Source organism: Colobus angolensis, unplaced genomic scaffold (genome assembly GCF_000951035.1).
Source record: "Colobus angolensis palliatus isolate OR3802 unplaced genomic scaffold, Cang.pa_1.0 Scaffold440, whole genome shotgun sequence".
Classification (NCBI taxonomy): domain Eukaryota; kingdom Metazoa; phylum Chordata; class Mammalia; order Primates; family Cercopithecidae; genus Colobus; species Colobus angolensis.
In genome coordinates, this window is record NW_012117822.1 from 1,292,484 (window position 1) to 1,311,162 (window position 18,679).

Genomic DNA, 18,679 nt, shown 5'->3' on the forward strand with positions numbered 1-18,679 from the left:
ATCTCCTGACCTCGTGATCCGCCCGTCTCGGCCTCCCAAAGTGCTGGGATTACAGGCTTGAGCCACCGCGCCCGGCCGTGAATGAATATATTTTTATATTTAAAATGTTGGAAAAACAATTTGGAGAGGACAACAGGAAATAAAGTAAAAATATTTGAAACTACAAATATTTAAACTGTCTGTTCACTCTGGTTTTTAAAGGAAAAAAGGATGTGCTATTTAAAATTCTCTTTATTCGGTTGGCCTCGGTAGCTCACGCCTGTAATCCCAGCACTTTTGGAGGCCAAGGTGGGTGGATCACCTGAGGTCAGGAGTTCGAGACCAGCCTGGCCAACATGGCGAAACCCCATCTCTACTAAAATTACAAAAGTTATCCAGGCGTGGTGGCGGGCACCAGCTACTTGGGAGGCTGAGACAGGAGAATTGCTTGAACCCAGGGGGCAGAGGTCACAGTAAGCCGAGATCGCGTCACTTCACTCTAGCCTGGTCAAAAGAGCGAAACACCATCTCAAAAAATAAATAAATAAAAATAAAAAATTCTCTTTATTATGCTTATTTGTTGCATACTTGCTATGGGACTACAACTGTGCTAGGATTACAGGGGTTTAGAAAAATACACTAAGTGGCTCCTGCCCCCCAAAATTTGAAATATTATGCATGATAGAGTATGAAGTTTTTGTCTTCAAGACACTTAAAATCTAATAGGGTTGTGGAGGTAAGTATAAAGTACTGCAAGGCATTAAAAAAGGAATAATGATAAAAGAGTTTCTTTTTAATTAATGGAACACTTCATGGATTTTTGTGTCATCCTTGTTGAGGGGCCATGCTAATCTCTGCATTCTTCCAATTTTTATATATGTGCTGCCAAAGCAAGCACATACAGGAGATTTAGAGAAAGGACATTTCCTAGTCTCTTAGCTGCTGGGGTAAGGACAGCATTCCATAAAGAGGTGGAGTTTGCGCTATGCCTGTAAGAATTGCTAGATTTTGTCAGAAAGAAAGTATAAAAATGGTAGTCTATCCACATCCTCAGATGTGGTGTGGAGGTGGGGGGGAAGGTAATCTAGACAAAATGAAAACATTAGCATTATTTTGAAAATAAATTGTAGTTTACCTGGATAGTAGAACTCTTGATTTCCATATACAACTTCATAAACTTAGTCCTCACCCAGGCTTCCTATGATAGTAAATGTTAGCACCATTTATCCAATTATTAAAACCCAAGAGTCCTCCATTTTTTCCTCATACTCTACATGCAATCCATTAACAGGTTCTATTCTACATTCAAAATAAGTTCCAGAACTGATTAACTACTTGCCTCTTCCATCATCTTTCTAAGAGCGTGCATCCAGCTTGCCCACTGACCTTCCTCCTGCCCTTTGTATTTGTTTTTTCAAGACAGGGTCTCACTCTGTCACCCATACTGGAGTGCTATGGTGTCGTCTTCACTCACTGAACCTTAGACTCCTGGCTCAAGCAGTCCTCCCACCTCAGCCTCCCGAGTAACTGAGACTACAGGCACATGCCCCCACCTGGCTCTTCCTGCCCTTTGAACATCAAACTCCTCCTCAGGATCTTTGCACTTGCCATTCCCTCTGGAATGTTTTTCTTCCAGATCTTTGGGTGACTGTTCCTTCTGCTTCACATTATGCTGTTCTCAGCTCCACTGTCACTTCTTCAGAGAGGTCTTTAACCTGTCTGAAAGAGCTTCCCCCTCCCCTACCATTCTTCATTTCCAGTACCTTTTTTATTTTTTCTAGCCCTTACTACTCTGAAACTGTATTTCTCATTAGCATGTGAGCATCATTAAAGTGGGGATTTTGTCTTATTCACTGAGACATTCCAAGTTTTCAGGCAAGTGCCTATATATATAGTGAGTGATCAATACATATTTATTAAATGAATTGTAGACTGTAGATGCTAGACATACAAGACATTATAGTGAAGGCTCTTGAATGTCCGAATGGGTTGTTGCTGTGTAATTTGCTAATTAGTTATCAGTTGTTGTGAATCTTTGTTCTGAATGACTTGATCACAATTCTTTTAGGAAAGCTTAATAATAGTACAACTATTATCTCATTATATAGTCACATAAATTCTGTGAGATAGTATTTATTGTCACCATTTTATAGGTGAGAAAACTGGCCTGTCTTGAGGTTTGTTATAGTGCATTAGACTTAGGAACCACTTAAGAATTCTGTTGCTATGACATGTTATGTAAAATAGTTTAGTTCTTAAAATTCATATTTTTGTAAAGAAATCTTCAAATATAATCTCATCAACCTTTTTCCATTTGAAATTGATCTTAATGAGAAAATTAACTTAGAAAATAAAATCACTTCTCTAAACTGGTATAAACGAGGAGCACCTAGCACATAGTATATACTCAATAAATATTTAAAGGAATGCATTATTAAAAACTGACAAAGTTCTACTTAGCTTTCTGAGTTACTTATTTCTGTTCTGTTTTTAAAAGATGCACAGTTTGAAAATGATGAACGAATTACACCCTTGGAATCAGCCCTGATGATTTGGGGTTCAATTGAAAAGGAGCATGACAAACTTCACGAAGAAATACAGAATTTAATTAAAATTCAGGTATGAATAAATAACTTATGCTTATAATTATTATATTTCTAGAAAATAAGAACATTTAACACTTAAAAGAAATTAAGAGAAACCTAGTAGAGGTTGAGCAATAGTAAAATTTAATATGTTTGTTTCTCTTCAGAAATTTGACCTTTGGTTTATAGCCTTAACATGATCACTGGGGGCTGGAACTTAATGTTCCATACTTAAGTGTATGTTGCCCCCATGTTGTGGAAAATTTTAAAACCAGGGATTTGTGCTCTTCCAATTGATATTTAAAGATTATGGAAAAAGTAGATAATATTTTTAATTGTAAATTTTAGATTTTTCTAATCAAGAGTATGTAAAATTTTAACCATGTAGGGAGAATTTCAGTAGACAGTGAGCAGTCCAAAAAAGTCATTCAAAGATACAGTAGCTAGCAGTCAGAGCAAATACTAGGTACTTTCTTAGTTAAATAAACTTTTTCTCTTTTGAGAATTTTAAAAATTTATTTTCAGGTTGAATAGAAAAGAAAAGCCAGGTCATTCCCCACCTTCCCAAGAATTAGTGTGGTGATAGTCAAGTAGAATTAGGACCTGAAGAAAAGAAAATGGGCAGAAAAACGACTGCTTCCTTTATGAATTCAACCCAGAGCAAAGAGATTTGTCATGTTATTGCAATCTTTCAGACTGCTAGAGAAAGCAAGTCTTTCTTAATACACTACTGTAAAGTCAAATGGGTGACAAAGTTTACAGCAGACATTTAATATATTCCCAACTATTTGCCAGGCACTGTTCTAAACTCTTTCACATAAAACTCTTAACGTCCTCATAACAATCTGATGAAATAGGTACTATTGTTTCCACCATTTTACATATAAGGTAACTGGGGCACCAAGAGGCTAAGTAGCTTACCAAGTTTACATAGCTACCCAGATGGTAATAGTGGTCCTGTCTTACCCTGTTACCAAAAATGTCAATGCGTGAAAAAAATGATCATTCAAAAACATCTAGCTTCTTAGGTTTGTGTTAGATATTTTCCAGGGATTCTGACTAGCAAATTTTATGTATCCTAATCATCACAAACATCATCTACCTCCTCTTATTTCCCTTTTACTCAAAATTAATATTTAAGTGGGTCCTAAATGTCCATGGGTATGGCTTCTAATTTATTTACTAATATATGCTTTTGATTTGGTCTAAATTAGAGATAGAATGCTGGGCATTTATGAGTAAATGTGCATGGGACCAGTGCAAATTTTTCATGTCATTTCAAGCGACACTTATTTTGTCTTTGAAAAAGTATTTTATGTCTTTTATCAAATTAAAATTATTAAACTACATAAAAATGTTTTCAACAGAGGATTTCAGACTTACCTGAGTTATCTGAATAATTAAATAACTATTAGATATTTTTAAACGCAGTCTAAAGGTTGGTATTTTTCATCTTTTAGGCTATAGCTGTTTGTATGGAAAATGGCAACTTTAAAGAAGCAGAAGAAGTCTTTGAAAGAATATTTGGTGATCCAAATTCTTATATGGTAATTATTTAAATTAAAACCATAGAATTTTAGAACTGTTTTTGTAGAATGAGGAAAACTGAAAGAAAATTGGAGGAGAAAATAAATGCTTTATCTTTTAAACAGTATAGAATAATACTGTGCAATAGAAAAACTATGCAAGTCACATATGTGATTTAAAATTTTCTAATAAGCTGGATGCAGTGGGTTACACCTATAATTCCAACACTTTGGGAGACTGAGGTGGGATGATCCCTTGAGCTCAGACATTTGAGACAGCCTGGGCAACATGGGGAGATCCTCATCTCTCCAAAAAAAAGAAATAATAAATAATGAAAAATAAATAAAATGTTCCAGTAGTCATATTAAAAAAGTAAAAAGAGGCTGGGTGCAATATCTCATGCCTATAATACCAGTACTTTAGGAGGCTGAGGCAGTAGGACCATTTGAGGTCAGTAGTTCAAGAGCAGCCTGGGTAAAACAGCGAGACCCTGTTCTCTACGAAAAAATTAAAAATCAGCGAGGTGTGGTGGCGCACTACTATAGTCTTGAGGTGGGTGGATTGCTTCAGTCCAGGAAGTCAAGGCTGCAGTGAGCTATAATGCTGCCGCTATGCTCCAGCCTAAGCAACAGAGAGAGAGACCCTGTCTCTAAAAGTAAATAAATAATAAAATAGTATAGTATTTGCATATAACATATGTACATCCTCCTGTATACTTTAAATCATCTCTAGATTATAGTAACTAATACAATGTAAATAGTTGTACTGTTTAGGAACAAAAAGATACAAAAAAGTCTGTATGTGTTCAGTACAAGTGCAATTTTTTTCCCGCATACATTTTGTGGAAGAAATATCTGCATTTCTTTTGGGTTTATATGAAGAGTAGAACTGATGAGTCATAAGGTGTGTACATACTCAGTTTTAGTAGATATTGCCAAACTGTTTTCCAAAGTAGTTATGTCAATTCCTCCAGTAGTGTAAAAGAATTCTAGTGGCTCCACAGATCTTACATCTGGGTTTTCATTTTAGCCATTCAGGCAAATATGTAGTGGATTTTAATTTGTTGGATTTTAATTTGTTTCCCTGATGAATAATCAGATTGAGCACCTTTTGATAACGTTAGTAGAAAGAGTTGGAGAGTGACTACCTTAATCCAGTAAGGAACCTGGGCCTAGTTGAGAGTAAGGTTGGGCAGTTTTGGCAAGGCTTTGTCTATCTCTAATATAACCCTGTCCCTGGGGTATAGCCCTCCAGAAATTTCAGCCAATAGCATGATATGTCTTTTGGGTTTCCTACCCTTATATTTTCTCCATAGCACTATGAGACTACTGAAAATTCTACTCTCCTCATACCTCCCAGAAGAGGAAAACTGACAGCCAGGAAATATTAAGAGGTTAAGATAAGTACTTAACCTCACTAGTATTAATGTTGCCTCATTAGAGCAATATTAAGTACTATATTGAAACACTACTTCCCATCCCTTAGACTGGCATCAATTAAAATGTCTTAGAATACCAATAGTTGTCTCAACAAATTGAGAAATGATTGTACTTCCTGCCATAACTTCCTTTCAAGACTGTATATTGGTACTTCTTTGGGAGATCATTTTAGCAAAATCTTTTAAGCATGCATTCCGGCAATTCCACTTCTAGACAATACCCTAGAATAGCTGGTTTCACTTTTAACTGCATAGTTTAAAAGCCATAAAGCTTTAAAGACGACAAAAAACCAAGGCCTTCCTGAGACAATTGCTCTGAGATTGAGCCTAAGAATTTTTTTAAAGTTCTACAGCTTTTGTTTTGCAGCCAGCATTGAAAGAGCTACTGTCCAAGAAAAACACATACAATGCACAGAAGATAATGTAGAAACATGTTGAAGAGCAATACAGTAATTGCAAGTAGCCTAAATCCCTCAGTAGGTTTGAAGAATGGATGAATAAGTGATGTTTTTGATCAGTGTAGTACTTTATAATGGCAAAAATAACTACTTCTAGGAATATCAAATCAGCATGGATAAATGTTGTAATAAACACAGAGTTGACTAAAATGTAGCAAGTTTCAAAAGAGTACAGATCGTACAACACCACTTGTAGAGTTAAAACCATGCTAAGCAATGCTACGTGTTATTTGTGGATACATACGTAGTGCAAGTAAAGGAATTCATGGGAATGGTGAATTCTAAATTCAGGGTAATGGTTACAGTGAGGAGAGAAAAGGGGATACAATCGGATTATGGTAGTTAACAGGGATTTTAACCATATCGATTATGTTTTATTTCTTAAACTGGGTATTGGGTACTCTGGTTTATAATACATATCTTTTTGCATCTGTCTAAAATATAAAATATTTTTTTAAATGAGGAGAGGCCAGAAGAAGTAAGGAAAAAGTACATTGGCATGCCATTTAAAACTTAATTTTAAAAGTATCTGTGTCTCTGAGTTTATAAAGTGATTTCTTTCCAATTAAATAATATATGACAAAAATCCTTGTATCTGTAACTTTGTGTGATTTATGTTAATTCATTTCTTCTGTTTTCTTTAGCCTCTCAAAAGCAAATTGCTTATGATAATCTCTCAGAAAGATACATTTCATTCCTTTTTTCAACACTTCAGCTACAACCACATGATGGAGAAAATTAAGAGTTATGTGAATTATGTGCTAAGTGAAAAATCGTCAACCTTTCTAATGAAGGTATACATATTATTCAAGAGTGAGTCTAATAATAGACTTAAAGGAAATGTTATAATAAAGGAGAATACTTGAAATAGAAATCCTTTAAAACTAATGGGAATTTTTTGTTGTGGTTTTGTAGAAAGGTGTGGTAAAATGTTACATTTTTTGGACCTCCTATGAGTGATCTTTGTAGTACTTTTGTAACTTTTCTAAATTAGTTTAGGAAAATTTTCAAAAGAAAAAGTTGAAGGGAAAACTTAGAATGAATTAAAAATAAGAAATAGGCAAAAGCAAATATTCATTGTAATTTAAGTAAATTTTAAAGACGTTTTTAAACACATTTTTGGGGAAAAGTGGAATTGCATTAAAGAAAGGCCTTTTAAAATTTTTCTAGGCCAGGTGCAGTGGCTCATGCCTATAATCCTAGCACTTTGGGAGGCCAAGTTTCAGGAGTTCGAGACTAGCCTGGGCGACATGGTACAACCCCTTGTCTACGAAAAAGTTAGCTGGGCCGGCGCGGTGGCTTGCGCCTGTAATCCCAGCACTTTGGGAGGCCGAGGTGGGTGGATCACGTGGTCAGGTGATCGAGACCATCCTGGCTAACACGGTGAAACCCCGTCTCTACTAAAAAAATACAAAAAAATTAGCCAGGCGTAGTGGCGGGCGCCTGTAGTCCCAGCTACTCCGGAGGCTGAGGCAGGAGAATGGCATGAACCTGGGAGGCAGAGCTTGCAGTGAGCCAAGATGGCGCCTCTGCACTCCAGCCTGGGGGACAGAGCAAGAGTCTGTCTCAAAAAAATAATAATAATAATAATAATAATAGCTGGGCATGGTGGCATACACCTGTAGTCCCAGCTACTTTGGGGGGATTGAGGCTGTAGTGACCTGAGATTGAGCCACTGCACTCCAGCCAGGGTGACAAAACGAGCACCTGTCTTTAAAAAGACATTTCTGGTCAGGCGCAGTGGCTGATGCCTGTAGTCCCAGCACTTTGGGAGGCTGAAATGGGTAGATCGCTTGAGCCCAGGAGTTTGAGAACAAACTGGGCAACATGGAAAAACCCCGTCTCTACAAAAAAAATAAAAAATTTAGCCAGGCATAGTGGCACATGCCTGTAGTCCCAGCTACTTGTGGGCTAAGGCAGAAGGATCGCTTGAACCCAGGAGGTTGAGGCTGTAGTGAGCTGAGATTGAGCCACTGCACTGCAGCCTGGGTGACAAAGTGAGACTGTGTCTCAAAAAAAGACATTTCTGGTTGGGCACGGTGGCTCACGCCTGTAATCCTAGCACTTTGGGAGGCCAAAATGGGTGGATTGCTCGAGCCCAGGAGTTTGAGACCAGCCTGGGCAACATGGCAAAACCCCGTCTCTATAAAAAAAAAAAAAAAAATTTAACCAGGCATAGTGGCGCACGCCTGTAGTCCCAGCTACCTGGGAGGCGGAGGTGGGAGATCACCTGAGCCCAGGAGGTTGAGGCTGCAGTGAGCTGTGATTGTGCCACTGTACTCCAGCCTGGGTGACAGAGTGAGACCCTGTCTCAAAACAAACAACAATAAATTTTTTCTAATAACATTTTATTCTCTGTCTTGACCTCAGAAGTTTTAAGTTGACAGTGTTATAGTGGAGCATCTTGATTGAGATAATTTTTATTTCAAAATATATAGAATTTATATTTTTTTCATGCAGCCTTTTCTCTTAAAATTGCCTAGAGAGCATTTTGTCTATCAAATATATTTACAAGGAAAGACCACCTTCGTAATGCTGATAAACCAAGCAGATACCTAATGTAGCTGCTGGCAGTGTCCTAATTGTTGGTGAAAATAACAACACAGTGCCCTTTATTGGCCTGTGAACAGATATATTGGCTATGACTATCAAAGAATTACAAGGCTTAATTTAATGCTATTTGTTTAAAATGGCTTAATGCATTTCTTCCTATCCTCCTACCTCCACACACACCATTTTTTAAGGCAGCAGCAAAAGTAGTAGAAAGTAAAAGAACAAGAACAATAACTTCTCAAGATAAACCTAATGGTAATGATGTTGAAATGGAAACTGAAGCTAATTTGGATACAAGAAAAAGGTTTGTAATTTAATCAATTTGTATATTCTTTGTTTTATGAATGTTCTGTCTTTATGTAAAATTGATGCGAGTCTTTTTGTTAAAAATAATTACTGAGTAGCATGTTATCTTGCTGATGATTAACATTTAGGTATTTGGAGTACTGTAGAGTTATTTCATGACCTGTGCAAACTACATATGCCAAGCAAAACTAGAGAATAAGAAAATATTACAGTTTAAATAATGTGGATAGTTTACCATTCTTACTGAGGGTATGCTTAGGAACAAAGGTGAGGTTGGACTCCTGTGCCCCTTAGTTGTTTTTAGATTCTACATGTTCTCATTATGTGATTCATGTTTCACTGTACTAAGAGTCTAGTATATTAAAATATTATTTGTATATCTTCTCTAAGGGTAAGCTCACTGCTTCATCTGGTGCTTGACTGAAGAAATAATGATTTGCTTTAATACTGGAGGAAAACAAGCTGTGTCAGTCCTGTATATTGAGAGATATGTTAAGTCTCCAAAATTATTTTTTCTTTAGGGATTTTCAGGGGGTGATTTTGTCTTTTGTTTTAGAAGCTTAAATATCTTCCCCTATTGAGGAAGCTATAACTCTGATATTATAAAGATCTTCTTTCCTATTGAACCTATGGTCTGTTTTCTCTGTTCTTCTACCTTTAACCAAGGCCAGATAATCAAATCTCTGTGGTCTCTGGATGGATATATTTGGAAATGGATGTAATATTACTTTCTTCTTGGGACCAAGACTTAAGTGTTACAGGGACCCCATCTTAACTACTTATTTAGAGGTAGAGATTGGGGTTCAAGTTGGATCTACACTGCACTTGTCATATCTTAGGACTGAGACTCTATCATCTTATAGTGGTCCCTCTTACTGTTCCTGCCTGTCAAAGCATGACCTGTTCCTTTCATCTCTCCAAAGGCTGTACTAAAGTCTTATTTCACATTGATGTACTTTTTTCTAAAACCCAGTTTAAGAAGTAGAGATTCCATATTTATTGGCCCAATTACTTCATTTTGTTTCAAAAATCAAAGTTTAATGATACTAATACCCAATACATTCTTGTGGGCAAGCCATCCTGCTCATGATTATACTGCTAATACCATGGTTCTTAACAGATAATGACAAGCACACTTCCTATGGACTCTCCTTATATAGTACTACCCACTTATTTCAGATGCTCTCCTAGACACAAACACAGTGCAATCCATGTGTACCAAACAGAACTCTTCATGTTCTCATTTGCCTCTCTACACCCTGCCTCTCTTCTTTAACCTCACACATCCAGCTGTCTCTCCAAGTATTAAGAACCCCACCTCAGAAATGCTTCTCCAATCTATTTTTATCTATATAGCTTTGTACCATTCAAATCCATCCTTGACATAACTTCCAGAGTTAGCTTCCAAAAAAATAAAAATAAATCTCTTTAGATCACTCCCAGCTTAAAAACTTTTTGGCTCCTATTTCCTACTAGATGAGTCAGAATTTATTGCCATGGCTTATAAAGCCTTACGTAGACCCATTCTATTTTTTTTAATATACAGTCTTATCCCTAAGCATGAACCCCTCCCTGTCCACGTACATCATACTTTCTAGCAGCACAGAACTTCTCCCTGATCTTAAAATGTTAGAAGTTTTCATACCTCTGCCCTTGTTTTGTTCCTTCTATTTGAATTCCTATCATTTTATTTTCTCCAAGGCAAGCTCTTACTGGCTATTCAATCTATCTCAGAGATCACCTGGATGAAGTCTTTCCCAGCTCTGTAATCAGAGTTGTTACTTCTTTGCTTTCATAGCATACATCTCTATAAAAGGACTTATCTTCGTTAGTAACTTATCTGTGTACCTGATTCTTTCACTAGACTGAGAATTATTTGAAGGTTCTTACTTAGCTTGGAAGCATCTTAATTAGCTTGGTATCCTTATTGCCTAATTCATTACCAGGCGTACATTAGAACTTGCTGTACACTAATTACAGGGAACAAAACTAAAACTAGAAACAGGGTAAAGATCAAGAATTGAGCAAATACCAAAACCATCCTGGAAGCAGAACCAGGGCAAATAAAGCATTAAATCACCAGTGTCAGGACAGTTACCAAAAAGGGTTCAAGTAAAGCAAGTATAGAATCAGAAGTGTGATTGTGAGGTCAGACAAATCCTAGAAAAAATTGAAACCCCCATGTTATGAAGACTAGATGAAATAAATATTTTGCTCTGATAAAGCTTATACAGTTGTTCGTTGGTGTTTGAAGGTGATTCGTCCTAAGATATCCACCCTCTGTGAATACCAAAATCCACAGATGCTCAAGTGTCTTACAAAAATGGTGTAATAGCCGGGAACAGTGGCTCACACCTGTAATCCCAGCACTTTGAAAGGCTGAGGCAGGAGGATCACTTGAGCCCAAGAGTTTGAGACCAGCTTAGGCAACATGGCAGAACCTTGTCTTTACAAAAATTAACCAGTCTTGGTGGTGCATGCCTGTAGTGCCTACTACTTGAGAGGCTTCGGTGAGAGGATCGCTTGAGCCTGGGAGGTCTGCAGTAAGCTGTGTTTGTGCCACTGCACTCCAGCCTGGCTGACCCTCTGCAAGACCCTGTCTCCAAAAAAAAAAAGTGTAATATTTGCATATTACCTACACACATCCTCCCTTATACTTTAAGTCATCTCTAGATTACTTAAAATATCTAATACAGTGCTGAAATAGTTGAGATGGACAGCTTCGTAGAGATACTGGGGGCTTTTGTAGGATGGTTAAGATTTTTACAGATGGATAGAAGAGGAAATACCATTTTAGGAGAGAGGAATAGTACCAGTGAAAGCATAGAGGTGTAAATAGTCATGTTGTGTGTGTGGAAACCATTTTAACTATAGCAAATGGGAACTTAATTCCCAAAAGTTCACTTGGAGACTGGTGGGGAGAACCATAAATTAAAATTGAGCCCATCAAATTGTATACTTTAAACATGTGCCATGCTTTTTATGTATCAGTTATACCTTAATAAGGCAGTTTTTAAAACTTGAATTCATGGAAGTAAAGTGCCATGGAAGAGTTTTTGAAAGAGTGTTATTATAAATGCTTGACTACAGCATTAATTATGCTTATGTCTGGAGAAGCTTGATTTGATACCTCTTATAAGTATAAGCATGTCTGGACAAAAATTAGCCATGTTGTAATGGACTGTGTATGTCCCAATGTTACCGAGGTTTCTTTCCAAAGTTATTTTTTGTAAATTGAAATATGTCTTGACTATGTGGAAAGTACTACCCTTATGAAAAGTTTCTTTTGTTTACATTCTTACAAGTTTTTTCTTCTTTTAAAGTGTTAGTGACAAACAGTCTGCGGTAACTGAATCCTCAGAGGGTACAGTATCCTTATTGAGGTGAAGTAAATTGACATTTTTCTTCTTTGTCTTTCAAATCTTTGAAGCAATTCATGCAGACCTAATATAACTACTACATAAATGGTACAATTGAAAGAATATCTCAGGGTCCTACTTAGCCCAACAGATATTCGACGACTCTGAGACATCTTGCAATTCCAAACTGTAGAGACCTGCTTCTGAGACTGGGTTGTTTCACATTGTTTCTACAAAGCCCTTATTGGAATACACATATAGGGAGTTCTTGAGCTTAAAACAGATGTCTAGTAAGCACTTATCTGTCATAAAAACAAAGATACGATACTGGGGCAGGAAGGGGATGGGGATTACATTTCTAATGAATGCCCCAATGCCAGTATTATCAAAGTTACTTGAAAAACTTTATTCGATCTAATAGAATCACTGTGACAGACAATATAACCTGTCCAGAGGGCAGAAAGTCTGCATGAATGATTTATAAGATAGAGCAGTTGGGATCACAAGTGGAACCGTGGGAGGAGGTGGCTGACTTCATGTGGAAGAGGTGATTGGACATGAGGAATTGAGAGGCCAAGATGGTATATGAATTGTCCATGAGAATACTGAAATAATTCATAATAGCAGCACTTAGGTGTAGAGAAACATCTGTGAATGATGAAGAAGTGCTTGGAAGGATGGTGAATGGCTGTGAAGAATGATTGAAGGTGATATATCTCAGTGGCATGAATCCTCAAGGCTGAAGTTTCTACGGAAGCAGGATCTTGAAAGTGGCATTCATTAGGAAATGAAAACTGCTGTCTCTGGCGTCCTGTAGTTTATGGAGGGTGAAAGATGAAGCCAGTCTCTACTTGAGAAGGCTACCAAGGAGAGAAACATTGTCCCCAGGGGAAAGCTAGATTTTAGACAAGGCAAAGAGCAGGGAGGGATGGTTGAAGAGATTGAGAATGACATTCCAGAAAGGACAATAGAAAGTCTTGGGAAGGAGGGAGAGAGGGGAAGAGAGAAAGGATAGCTGGTCACATAGAGTATCTATAGGGATAAAAGTATAGCTAAAAGAACCTACATTTTAGGTGGAGGTAATACAGCTGCCTAAGCTTAAGTGAACTGCTTTTTGAATCTTAGTTTGCTCCTTCATAAAATTGGATTAATACCAATTTGGCAGGGTTTTTTTAAAAAAGGATGCCACATCCTGTGTTTCCAAACAGCCTTACCTTTCAAAACTCTTTTTGGAAGCTGTAAAGATAATCAAGTGATACCTGCCATTATGTAAAGCAATTTTGAAATCCGTCTTTGGGAAAATAAAAGCCTTAAGAGAGAATGAAAGCTAATACTTTGTAGTTTAAGGATTTTTTTTCCTTGGTGTATCTAATTGGAAAGCCAAAAGAGTCTTGTCTTTTTTTCTTTTTTTTTTTTTGCCTGCTTCTGAGACGTCAAAAAACATCTTGATTTCTGCTGAGTAGATGAGATAGAGAAAGATGAGAGAGGCAACAGAAATCTTAAGAGGCCACAGGTTAAGATGGGGCACTAAGCAGGGAGAGCACCAAAGGAAGTAGGCCAAAGTATTAATAGAAGATCCTAGAACAGATTAAGGCAAATCCTTTACCTTTTTTTCCATTGCTTTACTAATCTTTTTGGAACCAGTTACAAACTTCGTGTTTTATTTTAGGTCTCACAAGAATCTTTTCTTATCTAAGTTGCAACATGGAACCCAGCAACAAGACTTTAATAATAAGAAAGAAAGAAGAATAGGAACTCTTCAAAGTGAGTACTGTTATAACAGTTTTAGAGGAGGAGAATTGATGTGTCGTCAGACAACCCAGCTGTTGACTTTACTACTATAACAAAAAAACCAACACTTCAGAAAACTGAAGCACAAAGTCTTGACTTCATAGAGTTAATTGAAGTAGTGTTTAATTGAGAAAGTTAGCTATTTTGACTGTCTAGCTTAGCGTTCTTTTGGTACACTGCTTTTCTACCTTGACTGTATTCAACAACTTCAAATACAGTCATATGCCACATCATGACATTTCAGTCAAAGACAGACTACATTGCATATAGGATGGTGATCCTGTAATAATGTAATGGAGCATATGTTGAAACTTGATAATGTGGCACTTGATATTGGCATTGCATATCAAGTAGGGGAAATGATTAATAATTAGCAATGGTACTGGGAACCGTAGGTTTTCTATATGAATATATATATATGCATGTATGTTTGTGTAAGTGTACTCTTAATGTTCACATAAGGACAAAATAACCCAACGACCCATTTCTCAGAACATATCCCCCTTGTAAAGCAATGCATGACTGTAGTTACTTTTCAGAAACATTAAGTACAGTTGATTCTTGTTATTCACAGTAGTTATGTTTTATAAAGTCTAAGAGTGTTGAATTAGCAAATTACAAGTTTCTTTTTGGTATGTATTCATTTAACAAATGTTTATTGACCCCACATTAATAATTTAGGTACTGAACTGATACTGAGATTTTTAATATGGATCTAAATATAAATACTTATTGATAAAAATAATAGACATAATGAAATTAGGCTTATTTCTTCATGCTCATAAGGTACCATCTTGATGCCAGGCAAATGATAGGCCTGCAGTAAATATAGAATAAATTTTTTTATACCTGATGGCTGATGACATGGCAACCATTAGCAAATATTTGTAAATAGAGCTCTAAAATATTTACATTCATAGATATCATTCCCATTTTAAAGATGAGAAAATGGAAACTCAGTAAAGTTATGTGCTTAATGTTGGTGGAGTTCCAAGATTGATTTTCTACACTTATTGCTGCAAGACAGCTGGGAATCATTGTAAATGAAAATAATGTGAGTATTTTCCTAGACACTTAATTTCATAGTGCGAAATTCAAAGAAAAGGAAATGTAGGCCAGCCGCAGTGGCTCACACCTGTAATCCTAGCACTTTGGGACAGTGAGGCAGATGGGTTGCCTGAAGAGCTTAGGAGTTTGAGACCAGCCTAGGCAACATGGCGAAACCCCGTTTCTACTAAAAATAGAAAAAATTTGCCAGGCGTGGTGGTGTCTGCCTGTAATCCCAGCTACTAAGGAGGCTGAGGCACAAGAATCCAGTTTGAACCCAGGAGGTGGAGGTTGCACTGCAGCCTGTGTAACAGAGCGAGACTGTCTCAAAAGAGATAAAACATGGTTTATCAGCAAATTTGAAGACTATAAACTCATTGCAGACTGGCTTGACAGTGACTGTGGCTATTGAGTCTATAAGGTCTTTGAGTTTTAGCACATTTTATTAGGTGTCAGTAATGTTTTCTTAAAAAAAAATCCGGTGTACTTCAGTGGCACCCAGGTACCCCCTCTTTATAGTTCGAGGATAATAATTTTGTTTGTGCTAAACCTTTTTTTCTCCTCTTTATCTGTTTTTGGAGACAGAGTCTTACTTTGTTGCCCAGGCTGGAATGCAGTGCAGTGGTGAGATCTTGGCTCACTGTAGCGTCTACCTTCCTGGGCTCAGTTGATCCTCCTACCTCAGCTTCCCAAGTAGCTGGGACCACAGGCACATGCCACCCCTGCTACTTTTTGTTTTTTTGTTTGTTTGCTTGTTTGTTTGTTTGTTTTGAGATGAGGGCTTGCCCTGTCACTCTGGCTGGAGTGCGGTGGCTTGATCTCGGCTCACTGCAACCTCGGTCTCCAGGTTTCAAGCAATTCTCCTGCCTCAGCCTCCTGAGTAGCTAGGATTACAGGAGTGTGCCACCACACCCAGCAGATTTTTGTATTTTTGGTAGAGACAGGGTTTCGCCATGTTGGCCAGGCTGGTCTGGAACTCCTAACCTCAGGCGATCCGCCCACCTTGGACTCCCAAAGTGCTGGGATTATAGGCATGAGCCACCACACCCAGCCTTTTTGTATTTTTTGTAGAGATGGGGTTTTGCCATGTTGCCCTGGCTGGTCTGTAACTCCCGAACTCAAGCAGTATGCTCACTGTAATTGTGCTGAGATTACAGGCGTGAGCCACTGCTCCTAGCCCTAACCTTTTTTTCAAAAACTAAGTTTTGTGTTGTACAGTTGACATGTGCTTAGGGAAAAAAAATCAAATTAATTCAGAAAAGTTGAAAGAAAAAGCCAAATCATCCGGATTTCATCAGTGCAGAAAAAGTGCACTCACGAGCATTGAGTGAAATTATTATTTGAGTTGAAAATTTTTTATAGGTAAATGCATTCAATCCTCAAAACAACCTTATGAGATTAGTGCTTTTTTTTTTTTATCATCTCCATTATACAGATGAGGAAGCTGAGATTTAAAAAGGTAAATAAAATACCTTTGGTTACAGTGTATGAATAGAACAGGAGCCACAATTTGAAATCAGACAGTCTGACTCCACAGCCCAGGCCTCTAATTGCTTAGATGGACTGCCTCAATAGAAGAATGGATAGATTAAGAGCAAATAAAATTTTAGAAAATTGTGATAAAGTTACATATGTTACTTTAAAATATATTTACATTTAATTTTTAAGATGTAAAATAAGGATTCAGTACTTCAGATGAAAGTGGTTTCACAAGAAATCTATCAGTAACCTTTATGATCTGTATAAAATAAAGAATATGAAATGCTTTAAGAGGTCAACTTTAGTCTTGTTGATTGACCGTAGCAAAAATTTCTTCCACCAATCCCCAATTTTTCTTGGTTATATTCTATATAATCAATATTTGTAGCATTGTTTTCCCATGTTGGATTTTCAGTTCAAAATATTTTTTCATTTTCTTAGAGACTTTTTTACTGACCTATGAAGGAAGTTGTTTAATTTCCAAATATCTTTCTGTTACTGATTTTTAGTTTAATTCTATTTCAGTCTGTGAATATGCTTCCTAGTTTTTTCGTTTTTGTTTTTGTTTTTTAAGATTTGTTTTATGGCCACAGTATGGTTTATTTTGGTCCATTTGGATGTGCCCAGAGAAGAACGTGAATTCTGGCATTGTATGAAGTGTTTTAAAATGTCAATTAGATCAAGTTTTTAATAATGCTGTTCAGGTATCTATATATGTACTCATTTCCTCCCTACTTGTTCTGTCAATTAGAAAAGTGATAAAATCTCCCAGCTATAATTATGAATTTGTCTTTACATTTATGTGATTATTTCCTTTTTTCTATTTTAGTCCTCTAACACCTGTTTAAACATTTCTCCTAATGCTAAAATCTCTCCATCAGAGCTAGTGTGGTTTCCATTTTCCTGACTGGAACCCACCCAATATATATGTCAAAATCCCATGTATGTTTAGGTCTCTTGGTCTGCTCTTGCAACAATACCATATTGTTTCAGTTCCTGTAGTTTTATAATAGCTCAGTTTGTAGTAGGGTAATCTTATTGTTTTTCAATAGAATCTTGACTATTCTGGTGTTTTGGTCTTCCATATTGTCAGGGAAAAAAAACCTAGCCATAGGGCTTTATAAGCAGTAAACCTGCTGCTACTTTATAGGTACAAAAGGGAGACAACAAGACTGAGCGACTTAATGAGTTACAGTAAGACAGATTATTATAGCAAACAACATGGCATTGATGTAGTTGTTCAGATTTCCCTACCCCAAGTCCCGTGGACTATGCAGCAGGCCTAAATGGATGCTGTGAAGGCAGTAAGTTATATTTCAGCTGAGGAAAACTCAGAGCCAAGGGCCCAGTGCTTTTTGAGTAAGCAACAAAACATTGTAACAAATAGCAAACAAGCCAGTACCCTCTCCCAGGAGAGAGCAGTTGGCCTGGTCATCATGTTGTGGTTTCCTTGACCTGCCTAATTGCCTATCTGACTGGCTATAGAAAATGCACTATTTCAGGAGATGAATAAGGCTTTTGTACATGCAACAAGAATTGCAGGGGTGCTCAGAGCCAATGGTGGACTACCTCTCTTAACACATAATTTTAGAATAATCTTGTTAAATTACACAAAGAACCCTGTTGAGATTTTTATGTGAAATTGCATTGTTAACAATAGATGATTTTGCAGAAAACTGACACTATTACATTAAGTTTTCCTATGCATGAACAAAATATATTTCTCTAACAGTTTTTATATATACAATCATCTCTTGGTTTTCACAGGGGGTTGGTTCCAGGACTCGTCCCTCTGCCCGCCCAACAGGGATACCAGAATTCTCAAATGCTCAAGTCCCTTACATAAAATGGCATAGTCTTTGCATATAGACCTGTGCACCCGCCTACCACATGCTTTAACTCATCCCCAAATTACTTATAAACTAAAACAATGTAAATGATAAATAACTAAATTGTAGTAAATAATTATTAGACTGTATTTTTTATTTGTATCATTTTTTATTGTACTGTTATATATATATAACATTCAGTCCCCCTGAATGTTTTATTCCAAGGTTGGTTGAATCCACAGATGTGGAACCTGAGAATATAGAGGGCCAATAGTAGGTAGGAGGGTAGGTAGGTAGGTAGGTAAGTAGATAGGTAGATAGATAGATA

The 18,679-nt window shown here is 37.0% G+C and overlaps 1 protein-coding gene across 2 annotated transcripts in view; it reads left to right on the plus strand.

The window, feature by feature from the left end:
• Positions 1-18,679, plus strand: part of TERF1 (telomeric repeat binding factor (NIMA-interacting) 1) — a 41,108-nt gene that overhangs the window by 11,318 nt on the left and 11,111 nt on the right. The window contains exons 3-8 of one of the 2 annotated variants that reach the window (XM_011957430.1): positions 2,477-2,598; positions 4,025-4,111; positions 6,632-6,781; positions 8,732-8,844; positions 12,170-12,229; positions 13,875-13,969. In XM_011957430.1, coding sequence (XP_011812820.1) covers positions 2,477-2,598; positions 4,025-4,111; positions 6,632-6,781; positions 8,732-8,844; positions 12,170-12,229; positions 13,875-13,969 — 627 coding nt within the window. The remainder of the gene's footprint in view (positions 1-2,476; positions 2,599-4,024; positions 4,112-6,631; positions 6,782-8,731; positions 8,845-12,169; positions 12,230-13,874; positions 13,970-18,679) is intronic. The other variant, XM_011957429.1, reaches the window with a different exon arrangement.